General features: G+C 39.4%; 1 protein-coding gene across 2 annotated transcripts; it reads left to right on the forward strand.

The window, feature by feature from the left end:
• The first annotated feature begins 97 nt into the window (after positions 1–97).
• Positions 98–19,252, forward strand: LOC135482685 (WD repeat and SOCS box-containing protein 1-like). Of its 2 annotated transcripts, XM_064762940.1 has the most exons (8): positions 98–194; positions 1,786–1,928; positions 7,480–7,648; positions 8,727–9,001; positions 11,190–11,422; positions 12,097–12,269; positions 13,227–13,451; positions 13,848–19,252. In XM_064762940.1, the coding sequence occupies exons 2-8, from the start codon at positions 1,889–1,891 to the stop codon at positions 14,014–14,016; spliced, it is 1,284 nt and encodes a 427-aa protein (XP_064619010.1). In that variant the 5' UTR covers positions 98–194; positions 1,786–1,888; the 3' UTR covers positions 14,017–19,252. The 2 variants fall into 2 exon arrangements, with proteins under 2 accessions (XP_064619010.1, XP_064619011.1); XM_064762941.1 differs by lacking the exons at positions 98–194; positions 1,786–1,928 and adding an exon at positions 6,365–6,426.
• The last annotated feature ends 20 nt before the right edge of the window (positions 19,253–19,272 follow it).

A 19,272-nucleotide genomic window follows, 5' to 3' on the forward strand; every position in this document is an offset into this window, starting at 1 on the left:
GTGTAAATGTACAGCCAAATTGACCGCTGAAGGCGAGCTCAAATTTTCACTCGACTTCAGTCGAGTTAACCAGTTCGGGTAATTTACTGAAGCGCCACCTAACGCAATTTGTATTTGTCAACACCAGCACAAATTTGGTTTTCGATTTTTCGGTTTTCTACAAAACTACAGGAGCAGAGAGGGTTGTTTGCAGTGTGAGTATCTGAATAAGGTATTGAAAATTTGATAAAGTAGGGGTATACACCAAAAATGGCATTACATACCCAATTTGTTTTGTCCAGAAATAGGTTGTCTCCAGAAAGTTTACTGCACATTTTGTACACCTTTTTGTTGTGGTCAATAATCGGATTTTCTAAAGACTCCTCCAAAACTTGGCTTGTTTTGTTGTCACAGTCGCTTGACCGTGACTTGAACATTCGATACCACCACAAAATAAGTCTAGGCCTAACTACAGAATAGCCGGGACAATAGTAGCTCTGTCACTCTGTCCCTCTGTACAATACAATGCAATTCCTATCATATCATTTAGCACAGTGACAGTCCCGGCTATTTTCAATTTTGCAGTTGCTCCTAAGTCTATATAAATATAGGATAGGAATAATTCAATCAATATGCTAGATCGCCATATCATGACAAATAATTGGCAATGCATGCGCCAGTGTGTACTAGCTGTTTGGCAGAATTTCCATCCGGCAATGCATGGCTAACTTTGACGGCAACCATTTTCCTTGTGAAAGCTGCAAAATGATTTCACAGGCCCATACATACAAAATCAACTTTCAATACAAGACTTAAGACGTTGGCCTGGAAGAGGCGACGGTACGTTTTAGACACTGCCACAACCTTCTACTCTCCCACTATAGTCTAGATCCATGCACTTGATTGGGAAATACGTTTAGATAACATGCTCATACTGTTGGTCGTCGTCACGTCACCATGCATTTTTACATTACTGTAACGTGACGTGACGCAACGTCTTCGTAAAACGTTGTTCCCAATCAAGCGCATGGATCTATGGTAGAGGGAGTTTCAAAATGTAATCAAAGTGGTAATTTCCACAACAAAATCGTTGACACAAGCCTGAAAGTGACGTTCCATCCACAACATTTTTCATCCAATCAGATCATTCCAGTCCTCAGCGAATTTTATTTCACTCGGGCTTCAATGTTTGAGGCTAATATCGGCTTCATTTCCCCACAGATCTAATGTTAATTATCTAAAAGAAATTCGATGCCGTTCAGCGACACTTTGCATCTGAATTGTTTTTCTACACTAGTGACTAGGCGATTAGAAATGTTCAAGACTTCATATAAAGGTCCACAAGATTGCCCCAAGATCTTCAAAAAAATCCTGGTCTGGTGGCCAAATGGTAAGGACACTGGCCTATGACGCCAGCGTCCCCAGTTTAAAACTCACTGAGGTAAAAATTTTTATTTTCTTATTCTTTCTGTGAATCTTATCATTTTTTAATAGTGATATTTGTTCATTTATCATAAAAAAAGCGACTTTCACAAAAAAAATGACTGACAATATCATTCATTTTCCTTATATAGAAGTGAGATTTGTAAGATATGCCATATACCATAATATCATTATGAACAAAAAATGTTGTGGATGCAAGGTCATTTTTCGCTGTTCAGTATACATCCACGGCTGTCCTGTAAATAACCCCTGCCAAATCTAATACGTACGACACATTATGGCATGACAATAAACTATCGGGGGACATGAGATATCATGGTCAAATTCCAATAATGATGGAAATTTATTGAATTATATTTGCAGGCATCCATCAAGATCCAAGCTCTAGTCCCAACAACTCTGAATTTGTCATCTGTACATTTGTAAAATAGGATAGGATTCACACCATTGTTCTCCTGATACTGGAATGGCAAGCTTTGGTGATGATGTTAAACCTGATGACATAGGTAAGACTAAGAGCTTCGATATTCATATTCTTGGAGATCAAAACTACCAGTAAATCAGTCAAGGGACTTTTGTATACCCCAGTACTATGATGTAGGTTTTGATTTTATGATTTGGACTGTTTAACCCTTTGATCCCTGAGCTCCCTGGACCCCTTGACACCCTCCCCCAAACGAATTTGTTTTTGTTTTTATTGGCTTCACTTTAATTTTGCTACAGCCCCTTACATGTAGTGCGAAATTGCCAACATCGTAGACCTACGTCATAAATAATCATGATAATTCTTTGTGCTGATCTCAGATGGCGTGGCGTTTGTATAATGGTTAATATGAATGAATGATATCGTCTGCTCAGTTTGGTTCACTCGTCATATGTTTTGGTCATGCTGTGCCATGCACAGGGGGAGTCATTCTACTATTGGAATGATGCCATTGATATTAAAACACATGGCTAGATACATAATGAAGGAAATACCCCTTGCGCAGGAGAGTTTTCATGTCTCCCACTCCATAACAAGATAATAAACTCCTTTGCAATGACATCGATTTTCTTTAAAAATATAAAAATTTTATGATGGGAGATAAGATTTATCAAGTAAAGTTTCGAATAATACATGTACAAATCAACCAAATATCGATTTTTATGTCTGAAGATGACTTAACTAGGAGAGTTTCACAGTTTTGTGCTGTAAACTTACCCAAAAAGGGACAGGTTATTACAATATATTATTTGATTGTAGTTACATGTAGTTAGTTAGTAGTTTTTCATATGTATGCTTTATTCTTTCAAACCAGGCAATGTAAACTTCATTTTATATCGTGAATAAAGTAATTTGTAATTTGTAATTCTTAAGTTTTCCTTCACCTACATGATTTCAAGGCAAATTACAGCTGAAGACAAGTTCCCGGCAGTACAGTGCTAAAAAGTAAAGTTCAACTTAAAGGCCATATATCAAGGTTTGAAAACATGCTTGATACTCATGAAATATGTTGAGGGTTAAAAAAACAAGATCTCAGACATTAAAAAAATTCTAATAATAAAGTCATTATTTAGTTATTTCAATTTTCAATTTTAAACTATTTGAATTTCCCACCACACACAACTTTAGATTAGTTCCACATGTGGCCGCTAGGGATTTTTTGATGACGTAGATCAGGTCAGTCAGAACAAAGCAAGATGGCTTCCGCATACAGTTCAGACAGTGAGAGCAGTGAATTTGAGGATGTTTTGGTCGATACAGAAGGATATTTAAACGTTGAGCCGTACATGTTCGACCCATTAATATCACTAGATCATAATGAGAGTGATCATTCGGACGAAAGTGATTAGAATTTGTGGTTAATCAATTTGCATGGCAGACCTGCCGATATAGCAAAGAAGACATTGATAGACGGTTGCAGATGCATAACATGTATGATTTTTGAACAGACTAATGTTGCACAATATTGTTTCGCCTCGTCAGTGTTGTATCGCCAGTTATGTCATGACGCTGAACTACTATTGAAAAGTGACGGTATTATGCACAATCATCTTGACGTGACGATATAATGCCGTGCAACGTTAGATAGGCCTAGATGTCAGATGACAATAATCTGTCATTGACAGTGGCTGTCACTGACACTGACCTGTGTCGCTGTCACCTTGCTATGGCTGGAACGCAAGAAGACACTATGCGGTATCACAGGCCCCAATAGGGCCTACACATTATGTATAACAACCGACCTCAGCAGCCTCGGGCATTAAATGCAATTGACATGGTTGGAACAGCTGTTTTTAACAAGTGGCATTTAATATTCAGTTGGATGCAGATATCCGGCTTCATGTGATAATCCGTATCGATAAAGTGATCACTGCAAAGTTTGGTCGAAGGCCCAGGCTTCCAACACTCCAAACGTTTGCACTTCCGAATCCACAGCTTCCTCCTCTCTCGTTCAACTGGATTTGGAAATTCATGAAAATGGGTCCCATCCGTCATTCGATTGTTCTTTGTGCTATCCTTGACACAATTTGGAGCCACACAATACACCATAGTGAATGAAACACATTACTTCCAGGTGTGCATAATTAATTAAGGCCCTCCTGCTTTTATGATTGCATGACATGTACAGATAACCTGATCTACATCACAACTTTTGCTGAACCCGCCGCCTGGCTCTGACAAGCCAGTTGCTAGCCTGATTAGGTAATCAAGTTGTCAAACACATAATTGGCTATATCTTCAAAATGGATGGAGCTAATTGAATTTGGTTTTCTGTATTGTATAAAGTGTTAGGTACACTTTTGAAATCGTCTTACAGCAGAAAATGGCAAAAAACCTTGATATATGGCCTTTAACTCTTGGTCAGATTTTCAGTACACTGCGGTACATAACTGTACAGGTATAAGGCCAAAAGTAGGTTGACCAAGACTAAACTTGCATATCACCCTGCACCAAGAATAATGCAAACATAATCCCAGTAATTAAACTCAAGTGGCATGAAGTCAGCATCTCCGCTAAAGATAAACATTCAGGCTGTCATTCACTTCGGCCAACTATTTATGCCGAATCGGTAGATGTCGTCCTGATCGTCCTGGGTAACGTTTAGGACACTAAACATTAGTTTGAAATCTGCACATTTTCAGCTCACCTCTTAGCAGAGGTGAGCTTATCCCATACCGTGGCATCCGTCGTCCGTCGTCGTCGTCGTCGTCGTCGTCGTCCGTCGTCCGTTAGCAGGGCACGTTTTGTAACTGTTAGAGCTATTGAGTTGAAACCTGGTACACATGTACCCTTATGTAATGACACCTTGGAGACCAAGTTTCGGTCCGATTCGTTTCATGGTTTGGCCACCAGGGGGCCAAACGTTAAAAGTGAAAATATGCAATATCTCCCTTAATAGTAGTCGGGAAATTTTGAAAAAAATGTGGTAGGTACTTCTAGCAAAGGTGCATCATATATCCTCCGGGTTTTCGATTTGCCCTCCTTTTCAAGGTCACAGAGGTCAAATACTGTAAATTGGCCGTTAGGATGTAACGATGGCACGTTTCTAAACTGCAATGACTATTGATCCCAAATTTGGTACACATTTACCCCTTAGTCAGGTAATCTCAGGGACCGAAGTTTGGTCCAATATGATTCACCACTTGACCACCAGGGGGCAAAATCCAAAAACCTTAAAAATTTGATTATTCCTTAACTTCTTGCCCGATTGCCACCAATTTGATATCATGGGTACATCTAACCGCCATACAATATATGTCACACAGGTTTTTAATTTGACCTTCTTGTCAAGGTCACAGAGGTCAAATGGCGTAAATTGGCCGTCAGGCCGTAACTATGGCACGTTTCTTAACTGCAATGACTATTGATCACAAATTAAGTACACATGTACCCCTTGGTCAGGTGGTCTCAGGTACCGAAGTTTGGTGCGATCTGATTTGCCGTTTGGCCTCCAGGGAGGGGGCCAAATCCTAAATTCTTCAAAATGCCATTATTCCTAGTATTACTTGCCTGATTGGCACCAATTTTATATCATAGGTACATCTAATTCTAACAACCATTCAATGTGTCACCCGGGTCTTCTTTGATTTGACCTACTTTTCAAGGTCACAGAGGTCGAATGTACTGTAAATTGGCCATTTTGGGGAAATTGTAATTGCTTGGACCTACATCAAACCTAACACTACATGACACAATACCATGCTCTTTATCCATCTTTCCTCCACATGAGGTGAGCACAATGGCCCTGGCCATTTCATTTCAACCTGTGGGCGAGGTTCTTGAAAATGGTACTTTAGTTTTTTGCAGTGCACAAATTTATGACATTTATCGAAATGGCTTTCAAAGTTTTTGTTGATGGTTTAAAAGCGTATTTAGTCCCGTCGTTTAGAGAGGCCACTTTCGTATCTAAAGGCAGAGAAATTAAAAAGAAATTGATTGATGTCATGAATGGTGAATTTAAACTCCGTGAGGGGCAAAACAGATCAATGTCATGAATGTCGCCAGAGCACGATTCTGTGTAATTTTTAGGATTACCCAGGTTGGTCCTGGGTAATGTTTTGGTATACCCAGGACGACATCTACCGATTCGGCACTATCCTTCAGATAAACATTCAGGGTGTCATTCACCTCGGCCAACTATTTATAGTATCCTTCAAAGTATAATGATTCTGGCATAGTTCCTATTTTAACTGTACTATTGACTTGGAGCTTCAGAGATAATGGAAAATGATAACATGAATAACATGGCACTTGATTGGCCTTTAAAATCATGTCCATGTTATAGTTATTTATGTTTCTACCAAGTATTGATTAGAGATACTTGATTCTACTCATGTACATACATGCACATGTTACTTTTATGATGGGCTTAAGATGGGTCAGACAGCTGTCCTAGTTTCCTGATGATATTTAAGGCCATATCTCTGTGTCCTTACCTTATTACTAGACTAGACACTATTTTGAAAACTATTCCTAGACAGCATTGAGGATAGTTGTGAAAATGCCAGTGAAAGTGCAAGGTAGGGCCTAACAGCTGTAATATGTAAATTTCTGTCTTCATTTTTGCAAGTGTGAAATCGTGTCCGTTGCTGAATCAAGTTCTTGGGGTGATGAGTCCAATGAAGGAACTTACAGGGTGGTACAAAAACTGTCTCCATTCTATGATGTTTTCATAGCAAAATGAATATGTTTTTGATCTTTTCAGCTGAACTGTAGTTGGACAAATTTTTAGCTACAACCATGAATTGATATTTTATTTAGGGAAAGAGAAGGTCAAGTTCATCAAGGCCCTGCTCTGTATAAAGGACTATTTGTCTGTTTGTTCCACTAACCCTCCTAGGTCGATGATGCAATGTTAACCAAACTTTGTACACACCTGCTGATTGATCCTGATCTGTTTAAAGGGGTACACCGTTCGTAATTCATAAATCCACTTATACACAATGCCGTAGTGCAGTTATTATAAATACAAATTTGTTGAAACTTTGTATTTATAGTATTTGTATATCTGTCTAGAGAAAGGCAATGCTGAAATTTATATTTAGTATGTATATACGCAATCGAGAATTTTCAAATTCAATTACAAATTCAAAATTTTTAACGAAAGGCGTACGCCTTTGAAATTTCAAAGGTCAAGGTCACCCACCGTCATAAGCCACATGTTACACCAAACTTGACATGACACACATTTCGACTCACATGACACACATTTCAAAACAACTCTCTTTCTTCATGAACTGCCTACATTTGCAAATGTCAATGCCTTCATGTCAGAGATTATAAAAGTTCACATCACACCATTTCTTTGGCACCACACATCACAAATTCAAAGTTCTTATTCTTACGCGAGTGTTCAAACTGTGTGCTCCCAAGACATTCACCATAAACTAGTGTCACCAATATGTGATGTCACCGTAGCCCTCCAACCAGTGCTGTTTTCTACTTGCCACTCCCCATGTGGCTAGCCAGTGAGAGTGTGAGATGTGAATGACCAGGGCAGCATCAAGTCTGTACATGTGCCTGTTCCACGGATATGACCAATCTTTTCTAAGCTAATGTTTTCCAACTTTCAGACCAAGCCCTGCAGATTGCTGAGCTGCGGCCGAGGAATTACCCAGCAGCCCAAAAGGCTGGCTGTGAGACCTGGTCAACCGCCTGGTCTCCTCATGGTAACCTGTTTGCCTGGTCATGTGGGACCAGAATTGTGAAAATTGTACCATGGTACAAAATAAAATACAACAGGTGAGACAAGTTTTGAATTTACCATGTTTACTGATGTGTTTCTCTGGCTAAGATTATTACATGTTAGGTGAAGTGGTTCAATCATAGCCACGGTACAATTATGACCCCTACAGTGGTCATCCGCAGTAATGCACAGGTAGGCTATACTAGGGCTAAAGCTATAGTTGTACCATCTTCCCTTAATTTTACCACCTTACCTTATTTCCTTAGATAAAGCATTCATGTAAATGAGACCTTCTCTCTCCTAATACAAAGAACAATACTGAGGTGGAATAGCCAAGGTCTTGCCTGAACTCGTAAACTGGTGAAATAAAGCCAGGGCTGCATTTGGTTACTTTTGTATAAATTCTTTGTGATACAGAGAGCATGGTGTATAGAGTAATGACTCGGGAAAAATGCTTGTTAACACTTTCACTGCTGATGTCGCCACTCGGCACAACGCTAATCCCTTCTCGCTGTGCCACAAATGAAGAGTTGGTCATGCTGAACATTTTGTTGTATGCATTATTGCACTCTGTCGACAATGGATTTCTCATAAATTAGGTTCATAAGAACCATGGTCGAAATTTGAAAAATATGGAAAATTCAATCGGCACAGCCAGTTGCAGAACAAAAAAATCAATCAGCAGCGAAAGGGTTAACTGATGACCTACCGGTACCCACATTACTCAATTGTTTTTTGTACAATTATGATGTGATAGCTATGGTAATACAATCAATGTGGGTGATATATTTTTTGAAGGGGTACGCTGTTTGTAAAATGTGGGTTAGGAAAATAGAATCGCAGTTAGACACAATGCTGTAGTGCAGTTTTTATGCATGTAATTCTTATGAAACTTGGTATAAATGGTATCTGTTATGTCTGTCTATACACAATGGCAATGTTGAAATTTATATTCAGTGGGTATTTTCACAATTGAAAATTTTCCAATCAACTACAAATTTCAAATTTTTACCTTTAAACAGTTACAAGTGGTACTGAAAAAATGTACTTGCGTTACATGTAATGAATAATAGCAGTCATATATTCAATGATACTGGAGGTACCAGCCTTTTAATCTTCCAATAACATTTTCAGAGATGTTGATGATGACAACAATGGTTTCATTAACAATCATGGCTTCAGCCATCGTACAAATTCAGAGACGAACCCAACCGGCCGGGACTCCCTGAGGAAAACCATAACCATTGATGCCGGCGAATTGATATGGGCTCTTGCATTTGGATCTTCCACAGCTGAGATGAGGCCCCAATCTGTGAATCTCAATATAAAACATTTCTTCTCTTGTAAAGGTCTAATACTCGCAACTGGATTAAACAGTGGCAGGATTCGAACATGGGATGTGGCAACAGGTATGCAACTCTCTGGTAACACTAATTACTGACCATAACATACTGAACCCGACTTCCAGTTCTTACCTAAATATGTAAGACTTTTTATAACCAGAAAGAGGATAGTTACATCATTTTGCGGTTTTTAAGGATGCCTGCAAATTGATCACATTGATATTGAAGGGAAAGAAATAATTTTGTAAAGCTAAAAACTCGACCACAAAAATCCAAAACACTTTGCCACCATGTTTTTTTTTGTCAGAAAAGAGGAACAAAGATGGCGGCACACTGATTTGAAATTGTTTTGTCGGATTTTTAGATTCACAAAAGTCTCAATTTCCCTCATTTATTGTGATGAAGTTCACATATCAAACTTCAGAAAGATCATGAAAAGGTTTGATTTGGTGATCTGAACATCGTAAAATTTTAGCAGCTGTTTGCAGATAAAAACAAGGGAAGATTGGCTTTAGTCGCTGATTAGAAGGACTCCAACTCTGAAATTATCTTTGCTCGCTCTTTGGGAATGATGGTTTATGTGTTGCTTCTCGCCAACTTTAATAACTTAGCCCCCTCAGTACTGTATAACAGAAAAGTTTTGTGTGCAGGATATTTTAGAGAATTTCACAAGTGGTAATGCTTAAAAAAATATTCTGCAGGGAAAATCTTTTGCCTTTCTACTAAAATTCCATGTCATTGTTCCCTTGTTTCCACAGCTCAGGCATTGCATCCAGCTTGGTCCTATACGCCTATCTCACTTTATTAAGAACCCATACGAAGAGGTGATTAAAAAGACTGTTCCCCTCAGCAATTAGCGCATATCAAGATGACACAAGTCTAGCAAACAAAAGTTTCCCACCCCTTGAATGACATTTACCTAAATACTGCCCATCATGTAATGCCCATCTTTGTGAGCTCCAATACCTATACTCCAATACCTATGGACTTGAATCAATGATTCATTAAACGTAATTTGGAGGGAAAGAACACAGTCAATCCCTACTGTGAACATGGACAGTCTTTAAATTGACTGATAAGTCAATTCTTGTGTTTATTTGTGATCACGTATCTTGTGATCTGGTTTTGTCCTTATCTTGTGCTAAACATGGAAGAAGTTGACAAAATTATTAATAATCTTCAGAATTGATGAAACAAGTTCAAGTGGATTGTGTATTGGACATGTATTTCGAGTCAATCACTTGATAATATGACGGAGAAAGTGATATGACCAGTTAACCTTAAAATCATAAGTAATACGCCATAAAAAAGAAAATTATTGCTGAGCAGTATTAAAAAGTTACATGTACAGTTGAGGTCTTGCAGCAGACTTTAGTTTTGCTACACAATAATAATTCTGAAGTACAATAAGTTTTGATGTGTACCTTTAACCCTGTCTTTGAGGATGAATGTGTTTGCCTTACAAAGAAGAATAAAACTTGCATTATTTAAATGACGTGGCAATGTACGTATACTTACCTTGGGAACATGAAATCCACAGGGGCAGGGTGCACTGATGAAAGCTTCATGGAGCTGAAGCCCATTAATAATGCCCTCTGAAGTGAGTGCGGGGCCCTAGGCCCAAATGGTTGCGACAAAAAAAATCGACCACTTACGAAAATGGGAGAGTGTGAGACTTCCTCATCACAGGCACTACAGATGTGCAGTGCCAAAGCCAGAGCGCCCTGGGATTTTCCCAGACAGTGGACACCAAGGAAATAATAACAAATGATGTTGACGTCATTTAAAACTTGCATTATTGGAGAGATTCCTTTACTTGCATAATTGTGCACAACATAATGGTGGACAGTATCAGGAGATGGAACAGAACCACACCGCTTGTGACCCTGTGGATCAGATGTCACACTCAACCTGGCTCAGTCAAGCCTTCTGACGCCGTCTGCTATAAATGTTTCATGCAAGTCATCTATTCCATACTCGAAAATGCAGCAGCACGCTTCTCTGCAGTGTTACTGTGAAAATCACCTGACATATTGTGTTAACATTCATAAGGAACAGTAATTTCGTCTCAGACATGCAAGTATATTTACATGTAGATCTTCCTGGGGTGTCCATGTGTTAGCCCAGTTGAGATATTGACCCACCCCCCCCCCCCCCCCCCCCAATACATCAAAAGAGATATATCTTCCTCCACCATTTTTTCCAACTCAAATGTCAGGAAAAACTGATCACGGTTTCCATTTTACAATTTCAGGTAAACTGATGCTTGAACTTATTGACCATCGTGAGGTCATCAGAGATCTGAAATTCGCTCCGGACGGCAGCTTATTATTAGTGTCCGGTAGTCGAGATGGCACGCTCAAAGTTTGGGATATTCACGATGATGGGAATATGACAAAGACTATGCGGGGTATATCAAAATGGGTGTACGCTTGCGCATGGTCTCCTGATGCCAAGCTTCTCGCCAGCGTGGGAACACAAAAAACAGTAAGTGCCGTTGATGGTTGTCGACTGTGCTTTTCCTTGGTCGGTCATGTTGTTGGCGACATACAAAATCAATTCGAATGTGATCTCAAAAGTTTGTGCAAGTAGCATTTGTTTTAAAGATCTGGAATGGTCACAGAAAAGCTTTACACACTTTAAACACCTACATACAATATATCCGTAATTTACGGCTTGTTTTGTAATAAGTATTTCTGATAAATGTAAATTTTATGTTTTTGTAATCGATCTTTCCATCGTCTGCTCAAGAATAAGATCCATCAACTCACATTCGGAACACTTCGGTAATCTCCGGCAGTGACGTTTGCGGAGGAACTGCACGAAGTCATTGCGTGTCGCGTGGTGTACATGTCTTCGTGCATAGCTCAAAGTGTATAGTTTACGAATTTTGTGTTTAATTTTTTTGAAAAAATGCTGAATCGTTGCATCTTCTGTGTTTTTGACTACAAGGATTCTTCTCCTCACCACGAGGCCCACTCACTTCACATTTAATCCTTATGTTGCTCATCTCAAGATTTTGCAAACTCATGATAATTGACCTTAACTTTCTACCGACAAGGGCGTTTTCTGATTTCTTTGATGAACCTTGACCAAAGGGTCTGCAAATTACAAAAAGCTGGTTGCAATACAATTTACTATCATGTTTATTCCTTATTCAGGTATTAATTTGGAATATGTCCAGTTATCAGATTGAACGTAAACTTGACGGCCACTTCCACGACGTTGTCAGCTGTGATTTCTCACCAGATGGGGCTCTCCTTGCTACATCTTCCTATGACACACGGGTCATCATCTGGGATCCTTATACCGGTGAAAAACTAAAAACACTCTGGTAAGATCATTTCTTTGGGGCTAAGTTGTCGTATTGTTCTTACTGTGAAACTTCTGTCAAGCTGTTCTTGCTTGGATAATGCTGTCAAGCTCTTCTTACTTTGACGGTGCTGTCAAGCTCTTCTTACGTTGACTATTCTGTCAAACTCATCTTGCTTTTACAGTGCTGTCAAGCTCTTCTTGTTTTTACAGTACTGTCAAGCTCTCCTTGCCTTGACAATGCTGTCAAGCTGTTCTTGCTTTGACAATGGTGTAAAGCTCTTTTTACTTTGACAATGCTGTCAAGCGGTCCTTGCTTTGTCAATTCTATCAAGCTGTTCTTGTTTTGACAGTGCTGTCAAGCTCTTCTTGCTTTGACAGTGCTGTCAAGCTCTCCTTGCTTTGACATTGCTGACAAGGTTGCCAAGCACTTCTGGCTTTTACACACACAGTGCTGTCAGCTCTTCTTGCTTTGACAATGTTGTCAAGCTGTTCTTGCTTTGACAGTGGTGTCAAGCTGTTCTTGCTTTGACAGTGCCGCCAAACTGTTTTTGCTTTGACAATGTTGTCCAGCTGTTTTTGCTTTGACAGTGCCGTCAAGCTGTTCTTGCTTTGACAACGATGTCACCTAGCTGTTCTTGCCTCAACAATGCTGTCAAGCAGTTCTGGTTCGACTATGCTGTCAAGCGGTTTTTGCTCTAATATCGAAAAATCGTTTCGCCTTTTGTCAACTACAGTAGAACCTCTCTATTAAGGACATCCTCGGGACTGAGAAGTGCTGTCCTTAATAGAGAGGTGTCCTGATTAGAGAGGTCAAATTGAATGGAAACAACCAATTTGGGACCAAAACTAGTGTCCTTGATAGAGAGATTGTCCTTAGTAGAGAGGTGTCCGCTAACAGAGGTTCCACTGTACTTTGAAGGTATTTTGAATAATAATGCTGAATTTGTTCATTGATATCATAATTTGTTTGTTTCAGTCATCTCTTCCCTCCACCTCACTTCATGCTGGCTGGTGGCGCCAATGGCACTTACGTACGATCTGTTTCCTTCTCGCATGACGGGACCCACGTTGCTACCATTGCTGATGATTCCTATGTGAGGTTCTGGCACGTCTTCAATGACCACAACCCGGAGCAGATCGCTGCTGCTCCTAATGCCTTGACTTGTTCTTTCTCACCAGATGGCAGTGTCTTAGCTGTTGGGTGAGTTTTTCATCATTTCTCATAACTTTATCGTGGTTTATACTGCTGCTCTTCTATGCATTAGGGCCCAGGTGGTTAGAACACAGGGAGTTAACCCAAAATTTTATCTCTGGTTGAACTGCTGTGGGTTACAAAAACTGTAAGTCCTAGTTCTTCACATTCCTTCGAAAGTTTTAAAAGTTTTTTGTTGTTTTTTTACAAAATCAATAACTCCTGCATTCCCATAATAACTAGAATAACTTTTTTTAATTCTGGCAACATTCTAAAAACCACCTCTTTTTTGGAATTATATGTGAATTCAGTGTTGAAATAAATATGAGCTAAATTGTTCTTAATTCCTTCAATTTGTAGAGTGGCACTCACTTTTCTGATTCAGAATTGACCTTTCATTTTCAGGACCAGGAATGGAAGCGTGTCATTCTGGGGTGCACCAATGAGATGCGAGACGCTTCAGGACCTGTGCCGTATGGCATTACGCCGCGTCACACGGTCGCCAGTCATCAGTAAACTTCCATTGCCACTGAGGCTGAAAGAGTTCTTAGAATACAAGAGGTTTCAATTCTGAAAGATGTTTGAATTCAAAAACTGCAGAATTGAATTTTCCTGGTACTAGCATGGCCATGTCAAAACCACAACACTTTTCATTTCTTACCACTTATGATTTTGATCGAAATTGGTCCTAAAGGAATGATTTTGATCAAAATTGGTCCGATTGTAATGATTTTGATCAAATTTGGTCCTATTGCAATGATTTTGATATATTTGTCCAATATTGTAATGATTTTGATCAAAATTGGTCCTATTTCACCGGGATAGATTTGGTACTGATTTTATCCTGGTACTGGGCATAGGTCCTAATGAATTACGACAGGAGCATGGTTTATTTGTTATAATTTGCTCGGCAGGACTGCAGCTGTGTGTCTTAGGCTCTAAACAGCTGAATATTAGGAGAGTGCCCTTCTCTACTCTAATGCCAGAAGTCCAGGAGTTCTAATCAGTGCTAGCGTACAGTATTATCTACCGTAATATTAAACACCACATCGAAAAACCCAACAATATTTTTTGTTATAGATCCAAATACAGGATCACCAGCTTGGTTTAATCTAGTCCAAATGTTCTGTAATCACAAGCTATTTTCAAAAAATTGATGTTCTTCAAATTTCCGTCTGTACTCTACTATAATTCTTCAACAGGAAATGGTTTGATTATTGTTGATCGTCTTGGTTGCCATTGTCATCTGTGAACTTGTTGAAAGTGAACAGTGATGACTGTAAGATCATAACCATGGAAACTGACGATTAGTCCCGAAAATGAAAAGAGGCTTATTCATTTTCGGACTTGCCGGCCATTAACTGCAATGGGGGCCTACAGCTTTCATATGCCTTTGACGACATCTTGAACAATAGAATTCCCCTGCGAAATTCAGACGGTCGAAAATTTTTCATAACATTGATGTTTGGAAGTATTGCTTATAACTGTTTGTATGCACAAGTGTATATCAGGTGTGAAATAGCACTTTCGTTTATTGCATTTGATGAATCTTCACATTCAGGACAAGTTTTCAGAAAGTTTTAAGCTACCTCACTGTTTGAATTGTCGACCAACAACATCACTTTCGTCTTCATTTCCTGGAAATTCTGAATCAACTGACTCTGAGGGCATGTTGGTCGAGCAGTTGGATTATGAATTCCTACATTACATATTTTTCATCTTAATCAGCTGCTGCGGTGTAAAATAATGTTACTTCGTTTAACTCTTTCACTGGCACTGCCAATAACGTTTTAAAACGTTATTGAAAATAGGTCTCTAAATTGCCAATAACGTTTCAAAACGTTATCTCAGTGTTTTCATCTACCCATCAAAAGTAAACCAAACTATTGATTCTACGTTGATTTAAACCTCCCGCCATGTCTTCGGAAGTGTTCTCGGAAGCATTCGGCTCAATCTCGTCCCCAGGAAGTCGGTATTTCGAGTCAGGTGAAGTGGTGAAGAAAGACCAATTTGAGATCAATTTGCGTGATCAGCCTGATTCTGATGGTGATAATGACCAGGCAGTTGGGGGTATAATGATAAAAGTAGTAGTGACAATGACTCAGGTGATGGTGGGCAGGGGGCGCAGCCTGCTGCAGGTGGGAATCAAGCTGGCCGAGGGCGTGGTCGAGGGCACCAAAGAGGGCCCCCAGCTCCTGCTACAAAAAAGTGGTAAAAATGGCAAAAATGCTGGCAAGATGGGGGAATAACTTTAAAATATGGCTGGCAGTGAAAGAGTTAATATCTGCAGAATTTTTTAGTTTGGATATGCTTCATGTGGTGTGGTTAGATTGTTGCCAGCGTTAGGTTTCCTTAGGATGAGCTGCAAGCCATAACCCGATGGTTGGAGAGATTTTTGTTGATGTACCATTTGTTCATGTGTTTCAAAGTGGTTATTTTTCGTCTTGAATTTAAATCACAAGATCAATTGTTCTAAACAAATATTGTCCCCAACGCTGACATTAAAGGCCTAATTTTGAATTTGTAATTGAATTTTAAAATGTCCAATTGCGGGAATACATACTAGATATAAATTTCAACATTGCCATTGTGTAGATTGATGTACAGTTAACGTGAAAACAAAGTTTCATCAAATTCGTATTCATAATAACTGCACTACGGCATTGTGTATTAGTGGATTTCTATTTAACTGGACCACAAGTCATTACGAACGGTGTACCCCTTTAACTGAAGGAGATAACACCAATTTAGGTTAACGCCAGCGTGAGTGATAAAACTTGTTTGGTACAGCTGGGACCAGGGGTGAACGTTGGGTTCTATTCAGTAATGCATGCGACCTTAATTTCGCTTCTGCAACCAAAAAAGTCAATGTCTTCACACACTTGTAGTTGCAACCTGATTTTGGCTTGTGCCACCGAAATTGTTTTTTTCTGAAAGTGAACTTTGTCACCTGAAGATGCACGAAGGACTCTCGATTTGTTTTTGCCAACTTTTGGCAGCGGGTTTATTGTGTTTCAGTAACATATATTGTACTTGGAATTAAAGCATGAGGATACCAGTCCTTCTATGTAAATATTACTTGTGTACAATTTGACATTGGCAGCTAATTTGCATATGCTCTGAGTCTTTCCAGCTCCTTGGGTGTGTAGTGCTGTACATTCGTATTATTCTGATGCTGCATTTTATGTTGCTTGCCAGAGAGGTATCGATCCCCAAGAAGGGCGATGAAAATCCCATTCTGTGTTCATTAAGATATTTTACAGAGCTCTGCCTCTGCAGGCAGGTGCCAACAGGCTGCAGCTTCTTCAATCCTCACCACTTTCAGCAATCTGAGAATTGAATTTCAGGGCATTGCAGTTGTTATTGTTGAGTATAATCTGCCCAGTGACAGTTTTTATTTCTCTGTTATATCTTCACACTAATCATGAATGTCAGTGTAGTGTTTTTAAAAGAATATTGCTAAAAGCTGTTAAGCAATTTCGTGGGCTTTTGCAGCGTGGACTCCACTGAATGGAGATTTTGACTGCAGGTCCAGGCCTGCCACATGGACAGGAAATAGCACCCTCTGCCTGATAAATCCAGGACACATATGTGCATACCCAGCTTGGTTTTGGGGTCACTGGGTGTTGGTGCTGCCATGTCTCATTTGGGTCTAGGATAACTGGTTCTGAGGCATAGCTAAGCCTAAAGGCTTATCACCACATCAGTCACTGGGTGCCATGTCTAATTTGGGTCTGGGATAACTGGTTCTGAGGCTTAGCTAAGCCTAAAGGCCTATCACCACATCAGCCTTACATGCGGTGTATAGGCACCAGGCTTTTATTAAAGGGCAACATGGGGTGAAATAACAGTCATGGACATATACGCTGCATGAAACACTTATGTGGAGAAAAGCCTTCAGAGCAGAACCTTCTATTCAGTCATAATATAAGAACTAACATTTTTGTATTATAGTATTTCATTGTGAACATGGCTTCTAGACTGATCACATTCCCTTCTATATGTATTATGATGAGGTCAACTATTTGTATATTAATCAACATGGGGCTGTGAGTTAAAACGAGAAGCTTTTCTCGATCTGCTCATGTGACATATCGGGTATAAAAAAGATGTCGGTTCTCAAAGATGTCGGTTCTCAAAAAGGGTGTAATTCATTTGGTTGCCTTTTTTTTTCTTTGATAAAGCCTATTTAGACTCGGAAGCATTCTGAATAAATATATTGTACATGTGCATATATTGTATCTAGTCTAGTTTAACAGTATGTGCTTGTTCTTGTGCTTAAGTTTTTTTCGTTTTTGGCTCACCGTAGGGGAGTCTATACAACACCGCAGTGTCCGTCGTCCGTCGTCGTCCGTCGTCGTCCGTCGTCGTCGTATCCTGTTTCAAAAACAGTGGCACGTTTCTTAACCGCTAAGCCTATGAACTTGTAACTTTGTACACAGGACTCCCTTGGTCAGATGACCTGTGACACTAAATTTCGGTCCGATCTGATTCTTAATTTGGCCACCAGGGGGCCGAATGTAGATTTCTAAAAAGTGTGATATCTCGCTTATTAATAACTTGTTTGGAATGAAATTTTTGTGGTAGGTACTCATAGCAAGGGTACATCATATATCGTACGGGTTTTTAATTTGACCTACTTTTCAAGGTCACAGAGGTCAAATGGCGTAAATTGGCTGTTTCAGTGTAACTATGGCACGTTTTTCAACCTCCACAGCTATGAACTTGAAACTTAGTACATATAACCCCCTATACCAGATAACCTCTGGTGCTGAATTTCGGTCTGATCTGATTCTCAACTTGGCCACCAGGGGGCCGAATGTGGATACCTAAAAAGTGTGATAATTCGCTTATCAATAACTTGTTTTCAATAAAACTTTCGTGGTGGGTACTAATAGCAAGGATACATCATATATCGTACGGGTTTTTAATTTGACCTACTTTTCAAGGTTGCAGAGGTCAAATGGCATAAATTGGCTGTTTCAGTGTAACTATGGCACGTTTCTCAACCGCCACAGCTATGAACTTGAAACTTGGTACATATAACCCCCTATATCAGATAACGTCTTGTGCTGAATATCGGTCCGATCTGATTCTCAATTTGGCCACCAGGGGGTCGAATGTGGATATCTAAAAAGTGTGATATCTCGCTTGATGACTTGTTTTCGATAAAACTTTTGTGGTAGGTACTCATAGCAAGGATACATCATATATCATATGGGTTTTTAATTTGACCTACTTGTCAAGGTCACAGAGGTCACAACGCAGACACAGATATGGCCGAAATTGCATGTTTCGTGTTTTTCGTGTTGTGGCAATCCAAAGGTCGTGAGTTCAAACCCCGGTCAAGGACGGCCAAAAATATTTTTTTTATTTTCGATGATATTTTTATTGCAGGGACTCTTAGCAATCACACGATATTGATCTTGTTGATGTCATAGACAATTATTGGTTGGATCATAAACTTATATATACTGCCCTGTCTTATTACTTGACATCAATACACATCTAAAAAAAGTCTTCATGCCTGATTGTGTTCACCATATTCACCTGTAAACTAAGCATGATCCTGCCTACTAAAAGATGTATACGGTGAGCACAATGGCCCCTGGCCGTTTCATTGCTACACTTTATCATAAACTATGAGTGCTTCTTGGAAAAGGGGAAATTTCTAGGTTCTTTCTCTTTCCTCGACTAGTATATAAATGTAAATAATATATGCATTAAAAGCAGCTTGTTCATAACCGGTAAATTGTTTACACTATTAGTTTAAAAATTGAGTAAATATTTATATGAATAATAAATATTCAAGTCATGAAAAAACCTTGGT

This window comes from Lineus longissimus, chromosome 2 (assembly GCF_910592395.1).
Source record: "Lineus longissimus chromosome 2, tnLinLong1.2, whole genome shotgun sequence".
Taxonomy (NCBI): Eukaryota; Metazoa; Nemertea; class Pilidiophora; order Heteronemertea; family Lineidae; genus Lineus; species Lineus longissimus.

What these genes read in the sequence shown, in the direction of transcription:
- LOC135482685 (XM_064762940.1), top strand. Translation starts at nt 1,889, where the DNA reads ATGGCAAGCTTTGGTGATGATGTTAAACCTGATGACATAG. An exon ending in TACAAAATAAAATACAACAG is followed by an intron (nt 7,649 to 8,726) that starts GTGAGACAAGTT and finishes TAACATTTTCAG; the next exon opens with AGATGTTGATGATGACAACA. An exon ending in GCGTGGGAACACAAAAAACA is followed by an intron (nt 11,423 to 12,096) that starts GTAAGTGCCGTT and finishes TTCCTTATTCAG; the next exon opens with GTATTAATTTGGAATATGTC.